At 42.8% G+C, this 17,096-nt stretch overlaps 1 protein-coding gene across 2 annotated transcripts in view; it reads left to right on the top strand.

Moving 5' to 3' along the window:
* l1cama (L1 cell adhesion molecule, paralog a) overlaps positions 1-16,750 on the top strand; it is an 87,340-nt gene extending 70,590 nt beyond the window's left edge. For both annotated transcript variants that reach the window (XM_052482499.1, XM_052482498.1), the window contains 11 exons: positions 410-480; positions 695-920; positions 1,513-1,628; positions 1,922-2,141; positions 2,471-2,593; positions 3,073-3,249; positions 3,547-3,660; positions 5,040-5,189; positions 6,463-6,594; positions 13,225-13,297; positions 14,062-16,750. In XM_052482499.1, the coding sequence (XP_052338459.1) occupies positions 410-480; positions 695-920; positions 1,513-1,628; positions 1,922-2,141; positions 2,471-2,593; positions 3,073-3,249; positions 3,547-3,660; positions 5,040-5,189; positions 6,463-6,594; positions 13,225-13,297; positions 14,062-14,335 (1,676 nt within the window). In that variant the 3' untranslated portion in view covers positions 14,336-16,750. The remainder of the gene's footprint in view (positions 1-409; positions 481-694; positions 921-1,512; positions 1,629-1,921; positions 2,142-2,470; positions 2,594-3,072; positions 3,250-3,546; positions 3,661-5,039; positions 5,190-6,462; positions 6,595-13,224; positions 13,298-14,061) is intronic.
* Positions 16,751-17,096: the final 346 nt, after the last annotated feature.

Raw genomic sequence — 17,096 nt, 5'->3', positions numbered from 1 at the left:
TACTTTTGAAAAACTAGATGATTACTTCATGGATTACTTTTAAATTCAGAAAGGATGCTTGCAAAACAAATATATTATGGCAGCTTTCTGTTTTCTCAATGACATTCAATTCAGAATTGAAAAAAGACACACGTTTTAAGTTTGTTCCACCTGAGCGAGTCTGACCGCAAGACAGAGACCACGATGATGACACACCAAATGCGTTTGATGGATCCTTTTTTTGTCTTCTTCTAATGCCTCTTAAGGGAAAAGCAATCCAAAAGTAACTGAAAGTAATCAGATTTGGGGTAATCCAAAAACAAAGTTACTGATTACAATTTTGGACAGGTAACTGTGATGACATTTAGAAAGTAACCTACCCAACTCTGCATATCTGATTTGGGATTCCACCCCTTTCCCCACTCCACAGCTCCAGACAACAACCCTGAGGATGTGAGGAGTGAGTCTACAGACCCAGACACCCTGGTCATCACATGGGAGGTAAGAATCTTTCTTATGTTAGACTGTTCTGTCACTTCTCCATGAATGTTCCACCGAAACTGGAAAATGGGTTCATTAAAAAAGAATGGGAGAAAAACGTTGAAAAGGCAGAAAATGGTAGGCTAAACTTGTGTACCTGAAGTTCATCCCATAAGGGGATTGTGTGTACTCCCATTCTGATTGGCTCCTGTCCCGGTCTGTCACTCTGTCACAGGAAATGGACAGGCGTGTGTTCAACGGACCGGAGTTCCAGTACAAGGTGTTCTGGAGGAGGGTAGTAGGTGACGGCCCCACCTGGCACTCTAATGTCACCACTGAACCACCGTACATTGTTACTGAAGTGGGCAACTTCTCAGCCTTCGAGATCAAAGTACAGGCTGTCAATCAGAAAGGGGAGGGACCTGAGCCAGACCCTGTCATTGGCTACTCCGGAGAGAATGGTGAGATGTTGTTTTAGAATTCTGTCTTTCTTTAATGATCTCTCTTTCTTTCTCTCACCCTCCCCTCTCTATCTTTCTTTCTTTATCACTCTCTCTGACTCTCTCACAGACTCTCTATATATCTCTTTATCTTCTCTCTTTCTGTCTCTGCCTCTTTCTCTGTTCTCTTTCTCGTCTCTGTCTTTCTCTCTCCCTCTCTCTCTATCCCCTACTCTCTCTTTCTCTCGCTCTCTCAATTCAATTAAAGGGGCGTTACTGGCATGGGGAACATATGTTAACATTGCCAAAGCAAGTGAAGTAGATAATATACAAAAGTGAAATAAACAATAAAAATGAACCGTAAACATTACACTCACAGTGTAATATCTAATCAAGCCTCTCTCTGTCCTCTTTTCCTCTCGTTCCTGTTCTTGTTCTCTCTCTTGTTCTCGCTCTCCTCTTTATCTCCCTCTAATGACTATCAATTAGTCTATTGTGTTTAGGCCTACTGGTAAACAGTAGAATAATAATCATTCAAGTGATTATGATGCTGAGCAAGATAATGTCTCTCTTGTTTCCCTCCCTCCCTCCCTCACTCCCTCCCTTCCTGCAGTCCCCCTGGAGGCTCCTATGGATGTGGGTGTTGTGCTGCTCAACAGTACAGCCATCAGGGTAACATGGGCAGCAGTGGACAGAGATACTGTCAGAGGACACCTACTGGGATACAAGGTATTTGCAGGTCATTCATTGTTTGTGCCCAACTCTGGCACTCAGTAGTTACGTTTTATCATTATCACCTGTGTCCTCTTCCCTACTATGTGTGTCAGATAAACATTACATTATGGTTACATAGAGCCTTATAACCCATTATAACCTCTTCCCTCCGGGATCTTCCTGACAAGGTTTGGCTCTAGGTGCCAATAACCGGGGCCGCAAACATTACACATCATGAACATGACATTATAGCTACATAAAGCTACATAGGGCATTATTAACCCATTATAACTCCTTCTATCCACCAGATCCACCTGACAAGGTTCGGCTCCAGGGGCCACCACCGGGGTCGGAGGGCCAGAGAGCCGGAGAGCAGCATGGTGGTGGAGACAGGGGCGAATGAGGAGAAGAGGGTCCTGGGGGGCCTTAGACCCTACTCCCACTATGCCCTCACAGTCACTGTGTTCAACAGCAAGGGAGAGGGGCCCCCCTCCGACCCCCCCCTGTCATTCAGTACCGACGAGGGAGGTGAGAGAAAGAAGGGAGAGGGAGGGAGATAGAGAGTGGGTGGGGTGAAGGAAAGGAGGGGGAGGTGGAAGGGAAGTGGTGGAGTGAGAGGAGGGTGGCATTTTGAGCGAGAGGTAAATGGAGCAGGAGAGATGAGGGAGGGAGATGGGAAAGAATGGATAGATGACATAGAAAAGGTCAGATAAAGCACAGTGCCATTACATTGGGGGTGAAAAGATCACAAAAAGAGATACTTAAACTAAATACAAGAATGGGAAATGGAGACAGATCGAGATAGTGTGCGCTGCAATGGAAGCGTATATAATCAAGCGCGCCTGTGTCCCCGTCAGCTCCTGGCCCCCCCATGTCTCTCCACCTGGAAAGCCCTGCAGAGACAGAGATGACCCTTCACTGGACCCCCCCTTCTCAGCCCAACGGGGTTCTCAAAGGATACCTGCTGCAGTATCAACAGAGTGGGTGTCTTTCTTTACCTCTCCCTCGTTCTGTATATCTTTCCACCTTTGTCGTCCATGGTCACCTATACCTCCGTCTAGCACCTTCATTATACATGCTTCTCTGCCTTGTAAAAGACACTAATGCATCTCGGCGAGTCCGTAGCCATCTTCTCACTGAACGTCGGTGACACTGACTGATGTTGTTGATTTACCACCGGTCACTACCAGAGATGGCTAGTGGTAATACTATCAATCAATCAATCAATCGTTTGCCGTCCTTAATTCAGACTCAGAGCGTCAGTGCTAAATCAACATCCATTGGTCTAATTCCGAGGCAAACTTCAAATGTTGTAGGTTAAGTCCAAGGTAGTCTCTCCGCCGACATACAATTTCCCGGCTCGGAGACCGCATGCGACTCTACATCAGAGACAGACCTGTAACATAATTGATGGACCGTGATTGGTTGACTGTTCCTCTATCTCTTTTTTTTTTTGTAGTCGTGGAGAGTGATGACAGCCCGGTGCAGGTGGAGACCATAGACGACCACACGCTGACCAAACTGACCCTGAAGCAGCTGGACCCCAAGAGCCGTTACCGCTTCTACCTGAGGGGCCGCACCTCGGCCGGGGACGGAGAGCCCATTACAAGGGAGGGTGCCACCACGCTGGACGGAGGTAGAACTGCAGGAGGATTAGAATTAGATCCATTTTCCTTCTTTATTGTCCATGCGATGTGGAATTTTGTCATCGGCTTCAACATCACACAAAAACAGACATTAAAACATTCTGTTTACTGGTGTGTTTATCACAATGTAGTTACATGGTGGAGCATTAGGGGGTTAATAAATATTATTACACCGAGTTGGTTAACACTAACAGGATGCGGCTCCGTTTGTTGGTGCAAGACTGATCGTTTGAGATTGTGAAGGAGGGTAAGAGGGAATGTAATTACTCGTTCTCAACCCATTCCAGCTCCTCCGTCCAACATCAGCTTGTCTGTAGGTGAGAAGTCTGTTAACCTGAGCTGGGTGCCAGGCCAGAGACACAGGAGTGTGGGCTTCCAGGTCCAGTACCTCAACAAGAACAGTAAGCTACCAGCCGACCAACAGTATGCCTGTGGGAAAACCAAACACATTTGTCATTTCTTTCACTCCCCTGTCTGTAAGCCATAAAAAAAAATATATATATATATATACACTGCCGTTCAAAAGTTTGGGGTCACAGAAATTTGACCCCAAACCAGAATAGAAAGAGGAGTGGGAGGCCCTGGTGCACAACTGAGCAAGAGGACAAGGACATTAGAGTATTTAGTTTGAGAAACTATAGGAGGATGGGTTCATTATAATGGCTGGAATGGAATAAATGGAACGGAGTCAAACATGGTTTCCATATGTTTGATGTGTTTGATACCGTTCCATGTATTCCATTTCAGCCATTACTATGAGCCTGTTCTCCCTCCTCACAAGTCCTCAACTGGCAGCTTCATTAAATAGTACCCGCAAAACACCAGTCTCAACGTCAACAGTGAAGAGGCGACTCTGGGATGCTGGCCTTCTAGGCAGAGTTGCAAAGAAAAAGCTACATCTCAGACTGGCCAATAAAAAGAAAAGATTAAGATGGGCTAAAGAACACAGACACTGGACAGAGGAACTCTGTCAAGAAGGCCAGCATCCCGAGTCGCCTCTTCACTGTTGACGTTGAGACTGGTGTTTTGCGGGTACTATTTAATGAAGCTGCCAGTTGAGGACTTGTGAGGCGTCTGTTTCTCAAACTAGACACTAATGTACTTGTCTTCTTGCTCAGTTGTGCACCAGGACCTCCCACTCCTCTTTCTATTCTGGATAGAGCCAGTTTGCTCTGGTCTGTGAAGGGAGTAGTACTTTAGATCTTCAGTTTCTTGGCAATTTCTCACATGTAATAGCCTTAATTTCTCAGAACAAGAATAGACTGATGAGTTTCAAAAGAAAGTTATTTGTTTCTGGCCATTTTGAGCCTGTAATCGAACCCACAAATGCTGATGCTCCAGATACTCACCTAGTCTAAAGGCGGACAGTTTTATTGCTTCTTTAATCAGGGCAACAATTACATAATTGCAAAAGGGTTTTCTAATGACCAATTAGCCTTTTAAAATTATAAACTTAATTTAGCTAACACAACGTGCCATTGGAACACAGGAGTGATGGTTGCTGATAATGGGCCTCTGTGCACCTATGTAGATATTCCATTAAAAATCTGCCGTTTACAGCTATAACAGTCATTTACAACCTTAACACTGTATTTCTAATCATTTTGATGTTATTTTAATGGACAAAAAAAGGTGCTTTTCTTTCAAAAACCTCAGAACCTTTGAACGGTGGTGTATATATTTTGTCTATTTACATGTGTGAACCACCCTCTCGTTTTTTTACTGAATAAATACATAGAAGGAATAGAGTAAACAAATAAAGGGTTTATTTTCTCTCTAGGCGGTGGAAAGTGGAAGCAGTCTGAGAAGCTGAACTCGTCCCAGTCATTCTACCAGCTGAAGGGTCTAACCCCAGGATCACAGTACCGGCTCAGATTTACCTTCAGCAACAACACCTTCTGGGAGACGGAGATCAGGACAGAGGGAGCAGGTAGACCTACAGTAGCACACACACACACCTAGATACACACCGCACACATGATTCACTTTCAGCAACAACACCTTCTGGGAGACGGAGATCAGGACAGAGGGAGCAGGTAGACCTACAGTTGCACACACACACACCTAGATACACACCGCACACATGATTCACTTTCAGCAACAACACCTTCTGGGAGACGGAGATCAGGACAGAGGGAGCAGGTAGACCTACAGTAGCACACACACACACCTAGATACAGACCTAAATACACGCCGCACGCACACATGATTCACTTTCAACAACAACACCTTCTGGAGATCAGACAGCGGGAGCAGGAGATCAGTAGCACACACACACCTAGATACAGACCTAAATACACGCCGCACGCACACATGATTCACTTTCAACAACAACACCTTCTGGGAGACGGAGATCAGGACAGAGGGAGCAGGTAGACCTACAGTAGCACACACACACACCTAGATACAGACCTAAATACACGCCGCACGCACACATGATTCACTTTCAACAACAACACCTTCTGGGAGACGGAGATCAGGACAGCGGGAGCAGGTAGACCTACAGTAGCACACACACACACCTAGATACACACCGCACACATGATTCACTTTCAACAACAACACCTTCTGAGATCAGAACCGATGGTGCAGGTCGTAAGAAAACACACACACAATGACGCAGGCAGGCCCACCAGAGGGGCTGATGGGAGGAGATGGAATAAATGGAACGGAGTCAAACGTGGTTTTCATATGTTTGATGTGTTTGATACCGTTCCATCTATTCCATTTCAGCCATTACTATGAGCCCGTCCTCCTATAGCTCCCCCCACCACCCTCCCTTGACACACACACACCCTCCTTTGGGTCCACTGCTGCAGCTCTATCGGTGTGAAGTGCTTTTTTGTTTATGTGTCTTCGATGAAGAAGACTAAATGGCAAAGCTTTCAGTTGCTAAATGAAATGCTCCGTTAGTGGTATTTGTTTGGGGCATTGGACTGTATGGCCTACATCTCTAGTGTAATGTCTGTTAGGTTGTGTGTGTGTGTGTGTGTGTGTGTGTGTGTGTCGACTGAGCCCCGTGTGTAAGCTCCAGATCCACTCTCTCTCTTCTTAATCTCTTCTCTTCCTTTCATCCTTTCTTTCATCCCCCATCCCTCTCTCTCCGATCCCTCCCTCCCTGCTCTCTCGCTCTCTCTTTTCTCTCTCTCTCTTTTCTCTCTCTCTCTCTCTCTCTCTCTCTCTCTCTCTCTCTCTCTCTGTAGGAGTGGTGGATGTGCAGACAGGCTTTGCTACTCAGGGCTGGTTCATTGGGCTCGTGAGCGCCATCGTGCTGTTGCTGCTGGTACTGCTCATCCTCTGCTTCATCAAGAGGAGCAAGGGGGGAAAGTATTCAGGTAGCTCTAAATATAGCAACATGCACCAGACAAGTACCAGACAAACCACATCAGATCTAACAAACCACATACAGTGCATTCGGAATGTATTCAGACCCCTTGACTTTTCCCCCCAAAAGTCTTATTCTAAATTTGATTAAATAAATGTTTTTCCTCATTAATCTACACACAATACCCCACAATGACAAAGTGAAAACAGATTTTTTTTATTTTTAATATTTATAAAAAAATGTAAAAAACAGACCTTATTTACATAAATCCTCTTAAAAACGTCTTAGGGCTAGGGGTCCCGCTAGCGGGACAACTTCCGGTGAAACTGGAGGGCGCGCATTTCAAATAAATAATCATAAATAATATTGATATTAAACAGTAGTTAGAGCGTTGGACTAATAACGGGAAGGTTGCGAGTTCAAACCCCCGAGCTGACAAGGTACAAATCTGTCGTTCTGCCCCTGAACAGGCAGTTAACCCACTGTTCCCAGGCCGTCATTGAAAATAAGAATGTGTTCTTAACTGACTTGCCTGGTTAAATAAAGTCCTTCTGTAGCTCAGTTGGTAGAGCATGGCGCTTGTAACGCCAGGGTAGTGGGTTCGATTCCCGGGACCACCCATACGTAGAATGTATGCACACATGACTGTAAGTCGCTTTGGATAAAAGCGTCCGCTAAATGGCATATATTATTATTATTATTTAAGGTAAAATTAAAAATACCTACAGTTGAAAGCTTAAATCAGTTGAAAGCTTCAATTCTTGTTAATCTAACAGCACTGTCCGATTTACAGTAGCCATTACAGCGAAAGCATGCCATGCGATTGTTTGAGGATGGCGCCCCACGTAAAAATATTTTTCCACCGGCACAGGTTTCATAAATTCACAAATAGAGATTAAAATATTCACTTAGTTTTTGACAATCTTCCTCTGATTTGTCATCCAAAGGGTCCCAGCTATAACATGTAGTGTCATTTTGTTAGATAAAATCCATCTTTATATCCCAAAATGTCAGTTTAGTTGGCGCCATCGACTTGAGTAATCCACTCGTTCAACATGCAGAGAAATGAATCACAAAAAAATCGACCGCTAAACTTTGTTAAAGCAAGTCAAAATATGTTTCTATTGACTACTCAGATAACCTAAAATGTAATCAAGCTATACAGAAAGAAGAAGTATGTTCAATAGGAAAACGATATTAGCAGATGCATCTTCTCTTCATCGTGCGCGCATACACAAATTTCCAAGACTGTGTCCCTGTAGTAAAACTCATTATTCTTACTCGTTTTGGAAGAAACAAGCCTGAAACCTTGAACATTGAGTGCTGACACCCAGTGGAAGCCATAGGAATTGCATACTGGGAGCTAGATTTAAGTATGCTGAACCTTTGCTATGAAACTTGAAATTGAGCTCAGGTGCATCCTATTTCCATTGATCATCCTTAAAATGTTTCTACTACTTCATTGAAGTCCACCTGTGTTAATTTCAATTGATTGGACATGATTTGGAAAGGAACACACCTGTCTATATAAGGTCCCACAGTTGACAGTGCATGTCAGAGCAAAAACCACCAAGACTCTTCCAAGAGCTGGCTGCCCAGCCAAACTGAGCAATTGGAGGAGAAGGGCCTTGGTCAGGGAGGTGACCAAGAACCCGATGATCACTGTGACAGAGCTCTAGTTCCTCTTTGTAGATGAGACAACCTTCCAGAAGGACAACCATCTCTGCAGCACTCCACCAATCAGGCTTTTGTGGTAGAGTGGCCAGACGGAAGCCACTCCTCAGTAAAAGGCACATGACAGCCCACTTGGAGTAAAGGACTCTGACCATGAGAAACACGATTCTCTGGTCTGATGAAACCAAGATGGCCACAATGCCAATGTCATATCTGGTGGAAACCTGGCACCACCCCTACGGTGAAGCATGGTGGTGGCAACATCATGCTGTGGGGAAGTTTCAGCAGCAGGGACTGGGAGACTAGTCAGAATCGAGGGAAAGATGATCAGAGCAAAGTACAGAGAGATCCTTGATGAAATCCTGAGCACTCTGGAGAAGGTTCCTAAGCACACAGCCAAGAAAATGCTGGAATGTGCAGTGCAGTGACGCTCCCTGTACAACCTGACAGAGCTTGAGAGGATCTGCAGAGAAGATTGGTCGAAACTCCCCAAATACAGGTGTGCCAAGCTTGTAGCGTCATACCCAAGAAGACTTGAGGCTTTAATCGCTGCCAAAGGTGCTTCAACAGAGTACTGAGTAAAGGGTCTGAACACTGATGTAAATGTGATTTTTCAGTTTTTTTGTTATAAATTTGCAACATTTTCTAAAAAACATTTTTTTTCTGTGTCATTATGGGGTATTGTGTGTAGATTGATGAGGGACAAAAACAAATTAATCAATTTTAGAATAAGGCTGTAAAGTAGCAAAAAGTGGAAAACATCAAGGGGTCTGAATACTTTCTGAATGCACTGTATACTGTAGAATGTAGTTTGTAACAAGTCTCATATAAGAATAGGACGTTCTAAAATGCTACATGTACTAGATTGTTTGTGAGAAACCATACATGTCAGGCAGTTTGTAACAAATTATTTTATTTAACCTTTATTTTTACAGTGACGAAATGTTGAGAACGAGGCAACTCGGGTTCAATACTTCAACAGAAAAGTTAGATAAGATGGAAGTTTATGAAGTAGGGCCTTGTAAACAAAAAGGGAGTAATGTAGAGATCTACAGGTTTTTAGCGAAGTCCAGCCAACCTTTTCATACAGGATACAGTGATGAGGATCAAAACTGTCGCCTGTAACAAAATGAAGGGCACTATGGTAGATGGCATCCAAAGGTTTGAGAGTAATAGCAGCTGCACTTTGATAAATAATATCACCATAAATCAAGAACAGATTAAAAGGTTGACTGAATAATCTGCTTCCTACTGAAAAAGCAAACGTTAAATCCTAGCTTCTTAACCAGCTCATCTATATGTTTTTAAAATGTTAGATCCATATCAATCCAAATGCCTAAGTATATACAGTTGAAGTTTACATACACTTAGGTTGGAGTCATTAAAACTCGTTTTTCAACCACGCCGAAGATTTCTTGTTAACAAACTTGCCAACTATTTTTGGCAAGTTGGTTAGGACGTCTATTTTGTGCATGACACAAGTAATTTTTCCAACAATTGTTTACAGATGGACTATTTCACTTATAATTCACTGTATCACAATTCCAGTGGGTCAGAAGTTTACATACACTAAGTTGACTGTGCCTTTAAACAGCTTGGAAAATTCCAGAAAATGATGTCATGGCTTTAGAAGCTTCTGATAGGCTAATAGACATAATTTGATTCAATTGGAGGTGTACCTGTGGATGTATTTCAAGGCCTGCCTTCAAACTCAGTGCCTCTTTGCTTGACATCATGGGAAAATCAAAAGAAGTCAGCCAAGTTCTCAGAAAAAAATTGTAGCCCTCCACAAGTCTGGTTCATCCTTGGGAGCAATTTCCAAATGCCTGAAGGTACCACGTTCATCTGTACAAACAATAGTACGCAAGTATAAACACCATGGGACTACGCAGCCGTCATACCGCTCAGGAAGGAGATGCGTTCTGTCTCCTAGAGATGAACGTATTTTGTTGAGAAAAGTGCAAATCAATCCCAGAACAACAGCAAAGGACCTTGTGAAGATGCTGGAGGGAACAGGTACAAAAGTATCTATATCCACAGTAAAACGAGTCCTATATAAACATAGCCTGAAAGGCCGCTCAGCAAGGAAGAAGCCACTGCTCCAAAACCGCCATAAAAAAGCCAGAAGCACGGGGGTGGCAGCATCATGTTGTGGGGGTGCTTTGCTGCAGGAGGGACTGGTGCACTTCACAAAATATATGGCATCATGAGGAAGGACAATTATATGGATATATTGAAGCAACATCTCAAGACATCAGTCAGGAGGTTAAAGCTTGGTCGCAAATGGGTCTTCCAAATAGACACTGACCCCAAGCATACTATCAAAACTGTGGGAAAATGGCTTAAGGGCAACAAAGTCAAGGTATTGGAGTGGCCATCACAAAGCCCAGACCTCAATCCTATAGAAAATTTGTGGGCAGAACTGAAAAAGCGTGTGTGAGCAAGGAGGCCTACAAACCTGACTCTGTTACACCAGCTCTGTCAGGAAGAATGGGCCACAATTCACCCAACTTATTCTGGGAAGCTTGTGGAAGGCTACCTGAAACGTTTGACTGAAGTTAAACAATTTAAAGGAAAATCTACCAAATTGAGTCTATTTAAACTTCTGACCCACTGGGGATGTGATGAAAGAAATAAAAGCTGAAATAAATAATTCTCTCTACTATTATTCTGACATTTCACATCCTTAAAATAAAGTGGTGATCCTAACTGATCTAGGACAGGTAATTATTACTAGGATTAAATGTCAGGAATTGTGAAAAACGGAGTTTAAATGTATTTGGCTAAGGTGTATGTAAACTACTGACTTCAACTTAATATGCGGGAACACATTTGATTGGAGAATCATCTAATGAGTGAACGTTTAGTTCATTTGAAACATTCTTACGAGAGTTTTTAACCTCAAGTTTTAAAACAAGGGATTCCTGCATAGCTATAAAATATGACTTTAGTTTTGACACATCCAGATCAACAGTCGGGGTGTCATGGAAATTAGCACAAGGGACTCAAAGTCCCAGACCAAATAGACAGTTCCCAGAAATGCCTGTAGACAGCTGTCGGTGGAGCTTCTCTACCCTCACTCAGTCGTCCCAGACGACTCTAGTCTCCCAGAGACCACGGTACCTTTCTAGTAGTCCCAGGCTACAGTGGTCCCAGACCACATAGACATCATTTTATTTTTGTTTAGTTTCATTATTAATTATTATTGTTATACAAATTAATTTAAATTGACTTAAATGAAATCAGTTGACATGTCCCTCAATTGTTAACGGATGATGTGTCTCCTCCTGGGCAGCTCGCAGTAAGGGTCTGATCTGAGCAGGTCCTCGTCGTCTTTTGGTCAGACGGGACGCTTTTGGTCAGACGCTTTATAAAATGCGCCACCGGTTTTCCTTGCAGACCCTCCCTGAAAAGCTCCGCAGGCAGAATCAATCACCTAGTTCACTGTGAAACCCAATTGTAGTGGAACCACAAGGGACTCAAAGTCAAGCTTAAATGAATCCGTCTTTGTTACCAGCAAGCTGGAGCGATTCCAGCAAACTGAATGCACCAAAGTACATGTCGGTTGGGAGCTCCGCCGGGGCAGTCCCGTTAGTTCTCTTATATACTGCTTACACAGACAATTTATATTTGCATGATTTAGCTTATTCATAATTAATTAATCCTTAACGTTTGGTTCCTGTATGTGATCGACCAATACATCACAAGGCTTCTTCTCTCCAAGCTGAGACCTTGAAACTGAGATATCCCTTTTGGTGCCCAGGACAATGTTCCCGGGTGTACTAGCGATTGGTCTGAGGAGGAGGTCACAGTCACCTGCACGAACCAAGATAGAGGGAGAGGAGATGCTGTGTGGAATTCAGTGCTATCTCTTCAGACAACTACATTTTCCCTGACAGGGGCAACAGCATACACGATAGTATAGATATATATAGATGAAGTTCCATTTTTACAGCTTGACCAATGGTGTTTATATAAATAGTGTTCATTTATGCACTTCAAGAAATTCAGACTTCACCCTATCCATCACGATAGCCTGAGTTCTGTCACCAAGATAATCATGAAGGCGCATCGAGGACACCTTATTCAATGAAATATCATGATCAACGGTATCAAAAGCTTTTGACAGGTCCACAAACAAAGCATTTTTTAAAAACATTTTAGTCATTTAGCAGACACTCTAATCCAGAGTGACTTACAGTGCATACATTTTCACTGGTCCCCCGTGGGAATCAAACCCACAACCCTGGCGTTGCCAGTGCCATGCTCTACCAACTGAGCCACAAGCAGCACATTTCAGTTCAGTGTCTAAAGCATTGACAACTAAAGTGGTTGCTGTAATACTGCTATGCCCAGGCCTGATTGGTTTACATTCAAAATACATTTCTCAGATAAAAGAGAGCAAAGTTGTACATTTAGCAAGGATTTCAGGGATCGTAGCGCGACAAGGAAGCCCCGAAGATCGCTACTATCTTGTCCTAATGGAGTGGCAGCACAAGAGCTGATTTCCACACATTTGGAATATTTCCTGATAACAGTGTATAAAAAAAAACGAAAGGGTTATTGAGCCAACCATAATGGGCGCTGCACACTTCACCAAACCGGGACCCGATCTGTCGGCCCCTGTGGATTTCCTCTGTCTATTGCTAGCAAAACATCGAGGACTTATTTTTCTGTAAATAGCTGATCGTTCAGCAAGTTTCCCCTATCAGCAACCAGCCCAATATCATCAAGAATAGGCTTAGAAGTTCACGTGTACAGTAGCAGTCGAACAAAGTACATGCGGCAGACCAGGTAGCGCTACAAAACTACAACACATATCCTCCTGAGTGCTAGTGCCTGGCCAGTATCTGTCATTACCAAAACCCCTTAGCCAGCTACTAGCTTAGAGAGGAGCTTCTACTGATTAATGAACAGATACTGTTATCCAATCATCTCTCTCTCTCTCTCTCGTTCTCTCTCTCAGTCAAAGATAAGGAGGAGGGTCAGGTAGACTCTGAGGCGCGCCCCATGAAGGATGAAACGTTCGGAGAGTACAGGTTGGCCTGTCTAATCAGATTACATATGGATTGTTACACATTGATCACATATTAATATATCTTTACTAACTCTAGCCTGCTGATCATTTAATCATTTCATATTAGCACAGAGTTTAAAAAAAAGGATGGTTCACCCAAGTTACAAAATGACATATTGGTTTCCTCACTCTGTAAGCAGACTTTGGAAAAGGTAAGACAGCGATCCATGTTTTGGCTTTGTTTACCTGGTTGCTGTCACCAAAAGCTTAAACCCAATGCAAGTCATTATCCTCCAAAATTGCATGTGTTAAGTGTCATGCCGAAGTCAACGTGATCCCTTGGATTCCCTGATTGAAAAGATAATAGTATGTTTTTATCCCAACCTCTTGTGTTCATTATGCCGACCCTCTTTCTCCTAATGCTTGCCCCTGCTTTGCCAGATCTCTAGAAAGGTATGCTGTAAGGTGCTCTACTGTGCATGCAGCCTCTGCTACTTATTTGAAATAGTGAATGTTTCTTATAGAGGCTCGCCTATTTCTCCTCTCCTTTTGCCCAATATCCCTACCCAATATCCCTCCTGTGGCAACGTGATACAATACAGGACCTTGGTATGTCAACCATCCACAGATAGTGACAATCTCTCCCTCTACCTACCACCTCCTCTATCTCTGTATTTTCTTCACCCATCTCTCTCTCGCTCTCTATCTTTCTGCCTCTCCCTCCCTACCCCTTCTCTTTCTCCCTCCCCTTCCCTCTCTCCATCTCTCTTTCCATCCATCCTATAGCGATAACGAGGAGAAGCGGACAGCCAGCCAGCCGTCTCTGTGTGACGAGAGCAAGCTGTGTACCAGTGAGGACAACCTGGATGGCTACAACAACGGCAGCAGTGCTGTCACCGAGGTGAACATGGAGGATTCCCTGGTCAGCCAGTACAGCCGGCCCAGCGAAGCCACCCCGGACCCGGGTACACTGCAGGACAGCTCCCCCCTCAACCCCACCGCCACCACCCCAACACCCACCAACAACGGCCTGCCTAACTCGGCGGCCATCTTAGATTAGACTAAAGTAAAAGGCCGCCATTTTAGATTTAAGGTTACTAAGGCAACAGGACTGTCTGTCAGACCAAAACATATCTGTCAACAACATGTCAACTATAACATGTCAATGATACAAACATGTCCACAGCCAACACCCTTCTAGCTATCTATAATACATGGGTTTATCTACTCGACTGACATTTCCATCGATAAGCTCACTGACTATATGATCAATATACTACTGACCATTTAGATACATCTGTTGTTTAATAGGGGAGAGTGGGGTAAGCTGAGCCATGTTTTACATTCACAATCACCCAGTCATTGGAACTATAGCATTCTTTCTAACAAAGATATCTACATATATTTCAGGGTGTGTCTCCCTGGAAATAAACCAAATGAATAAACATGACAGTTTTGAAAACAGCTTATCCAAAAAGAAGTGGTCTCTTGCCACAGTTTACCCTGGGTATAGGATATGTTGAGCTACGCTACGGAGTAAATTAAGCTGCTTACAAATTTCTGTACTGAAATATTACCACTACCTTTTAAATGTATTTCCCAAACCCAAACCCAATTCCACACAACCACAATAGCTTTTTTTGTCTTTTAGTAATTTAACAGATGCACTATGCAGAAATTGCTCCGCCATTTCCTGGTTGCAAAAATTGTAATAGTTCGCATAATTTCAGTTTCTGCGACAAAACAACTCAAAATGGAATAGATTTCAGCTCTACAGTATATCTGACATGGTACAGGTGTCTTCTTTCTTGTAAGCTCAGAACCATGTGTGTGAGGTGTATACTTTGTTTCAATGTAGGTTGGTGCTCACAAGAGACACTCTGTGTGACCCTGATTTAGCCCACTTAAGCATATTTTAACACAGGCTTAACACCTAACAAACACTTTGTACTATTTTTTAACACTTTTAACATCGGCCTAGCATTATGCCTGGGAAGAAAACACTTGCTCAACTTGCCATTGTTTCAACCATGGCTCATCTTACTCCATGGCCATTGGCTCAACTTACCCCAAGGTAAACATTTTGATAATATTAGCCCATATAGCAACAAGGATGCACTTTCATGCGAGGTTTAGGACCTCATATTGAATCTTATAGAGACCGCAAATTATGTATAAAACCATCTTTAAATTATCTACTTTGGTTTAGACGGAACCTCTAACACAATAAATTAATTTGACTTGGTGAAAATAATTTTTGGGGACCTAACTTGCTTACCACTTTTCCATGTGCTTTCATCCTTCACAGACAGATCCTACACAGAAATTGTGACCTCTTCCTAAATATTTGGTCAAATGATACAATTTGTGTGTGGTTTCCTAGAAACAAAGGCAGGCTCGACTTACCCCTTTGGCTCAACTTACCCCACTCACCCCTAATGTTATCTCTCCATCTGACAGACTGGACTATTTGACCAAAGGAGTGTACTTTTGATAAGACTGACGTGACAGACAGACAGACAGACCCACCTCAGCCTAAAGATGTCCCGTGACCCGTCTTTCTCTATGTAGTTTACAACATACCTGAGTGACAGACCTTCATATCTCGTGACTCCCCCACTCTTTCTCTCTCACCCTCTATCAAATCATTGTGACATATTGGACTGGGAGAGAACGAATTATGAAAAAACGATGCTAGGAAGAGAAGCCAATGTAATTTCAGGTATGATGGTACACAGACATGAAGGGAAGATGTGGATACATGGGAAGGGAATGATTGACAGACAGAGGCTTGCGGGAGGATACAGACAGCGCAAGCTAATGTGGGTTACAAATGGCAAGTCTTACAGATGTTTTTTTATATTATTTGCCATGATTTCAATATCTACATCCACTTTTTTATGTCTTTGACAGTTGGCAACAATTTTTTTATGATTAATTTATTTTTCTACTAACTTTTTGAATACAAAAAGTCAACATTGTTTTGCTTTGTATTTTCTCATTTAAAAAAAAAAAAGAATATATTGTTTTATAGATCATTTGCATATATGAGGTGATTCATATTTAGATTTATTTTCTACATATTTCTACATAAATCAAGATAATCATAATTTTACCCTTGCCAGGTTTTCATAGTAAATGAATTGGGTGAAAATGCTGTATAGCATTAAGCAAATCGGTGTATTTTTGTGCATTACATCTATCTATCTAGCCATATACAGTATTATAGATACAGTATGTATGTACATGTTCATTATGAGTTCCAGTGCCTACTGGCCCTCTATACAGAGCACCAGATTACATGCTTACTGTAGTCTATTCTACTTTACTCTCGCCTTTTCACCACAAGTGTGATGTCATTATTGGTATGATAATGTAATTTATGTGTAGACCTCTTTGTGTACTAGCTTTCTGTATTTGTTCTATCTGTGTCTCTTTCTACGGTGTATTAAACTATGTCAGCTGTTAAACGTTATCTTTCCCATACCTCTTCATGTCATAGTATAACATAATACTATTGCACACTGTAATGTGTGGTAGGAAGCAGTATTTCTACATATTTACAGTTAGCAGGGAGTGAAACACACACACACACACACACACACACACACACACACACACACACACACACACACACACACACACACACACACACACACACACACACACACACACACACACACACACACACACACACACACACACACACACACGTGTTCAATATTCCTTTCATGCCCTGAACAATGCACATGCTGTCAATCCAAAACAGGATTACCTGATTGGCAGGTTGGGATGAAAGGCAAATGTGTAGATTGGTTGCT

The sequence above is a fragment of the Oncorhynchus keta genome, chromosome 27 (assembly GCF_023373465.1).
Source record: "Oncorhynchus keta strain PuntledgeMale-10-30-2019 chromosome 27, Oket_V2, whole genome shotgun sequence".
Classification (NCBI taxonomy): domain Eukaryota; kingdom Metazoa; phylum Chordata; class Actinopteri; order Salmoniformes; family Salmonidae; genus Oncorhynchus; species Oncorhynchus keta.
This window is presented reverse-complemented; position numbering and strand designations above follow the sequence as displayed.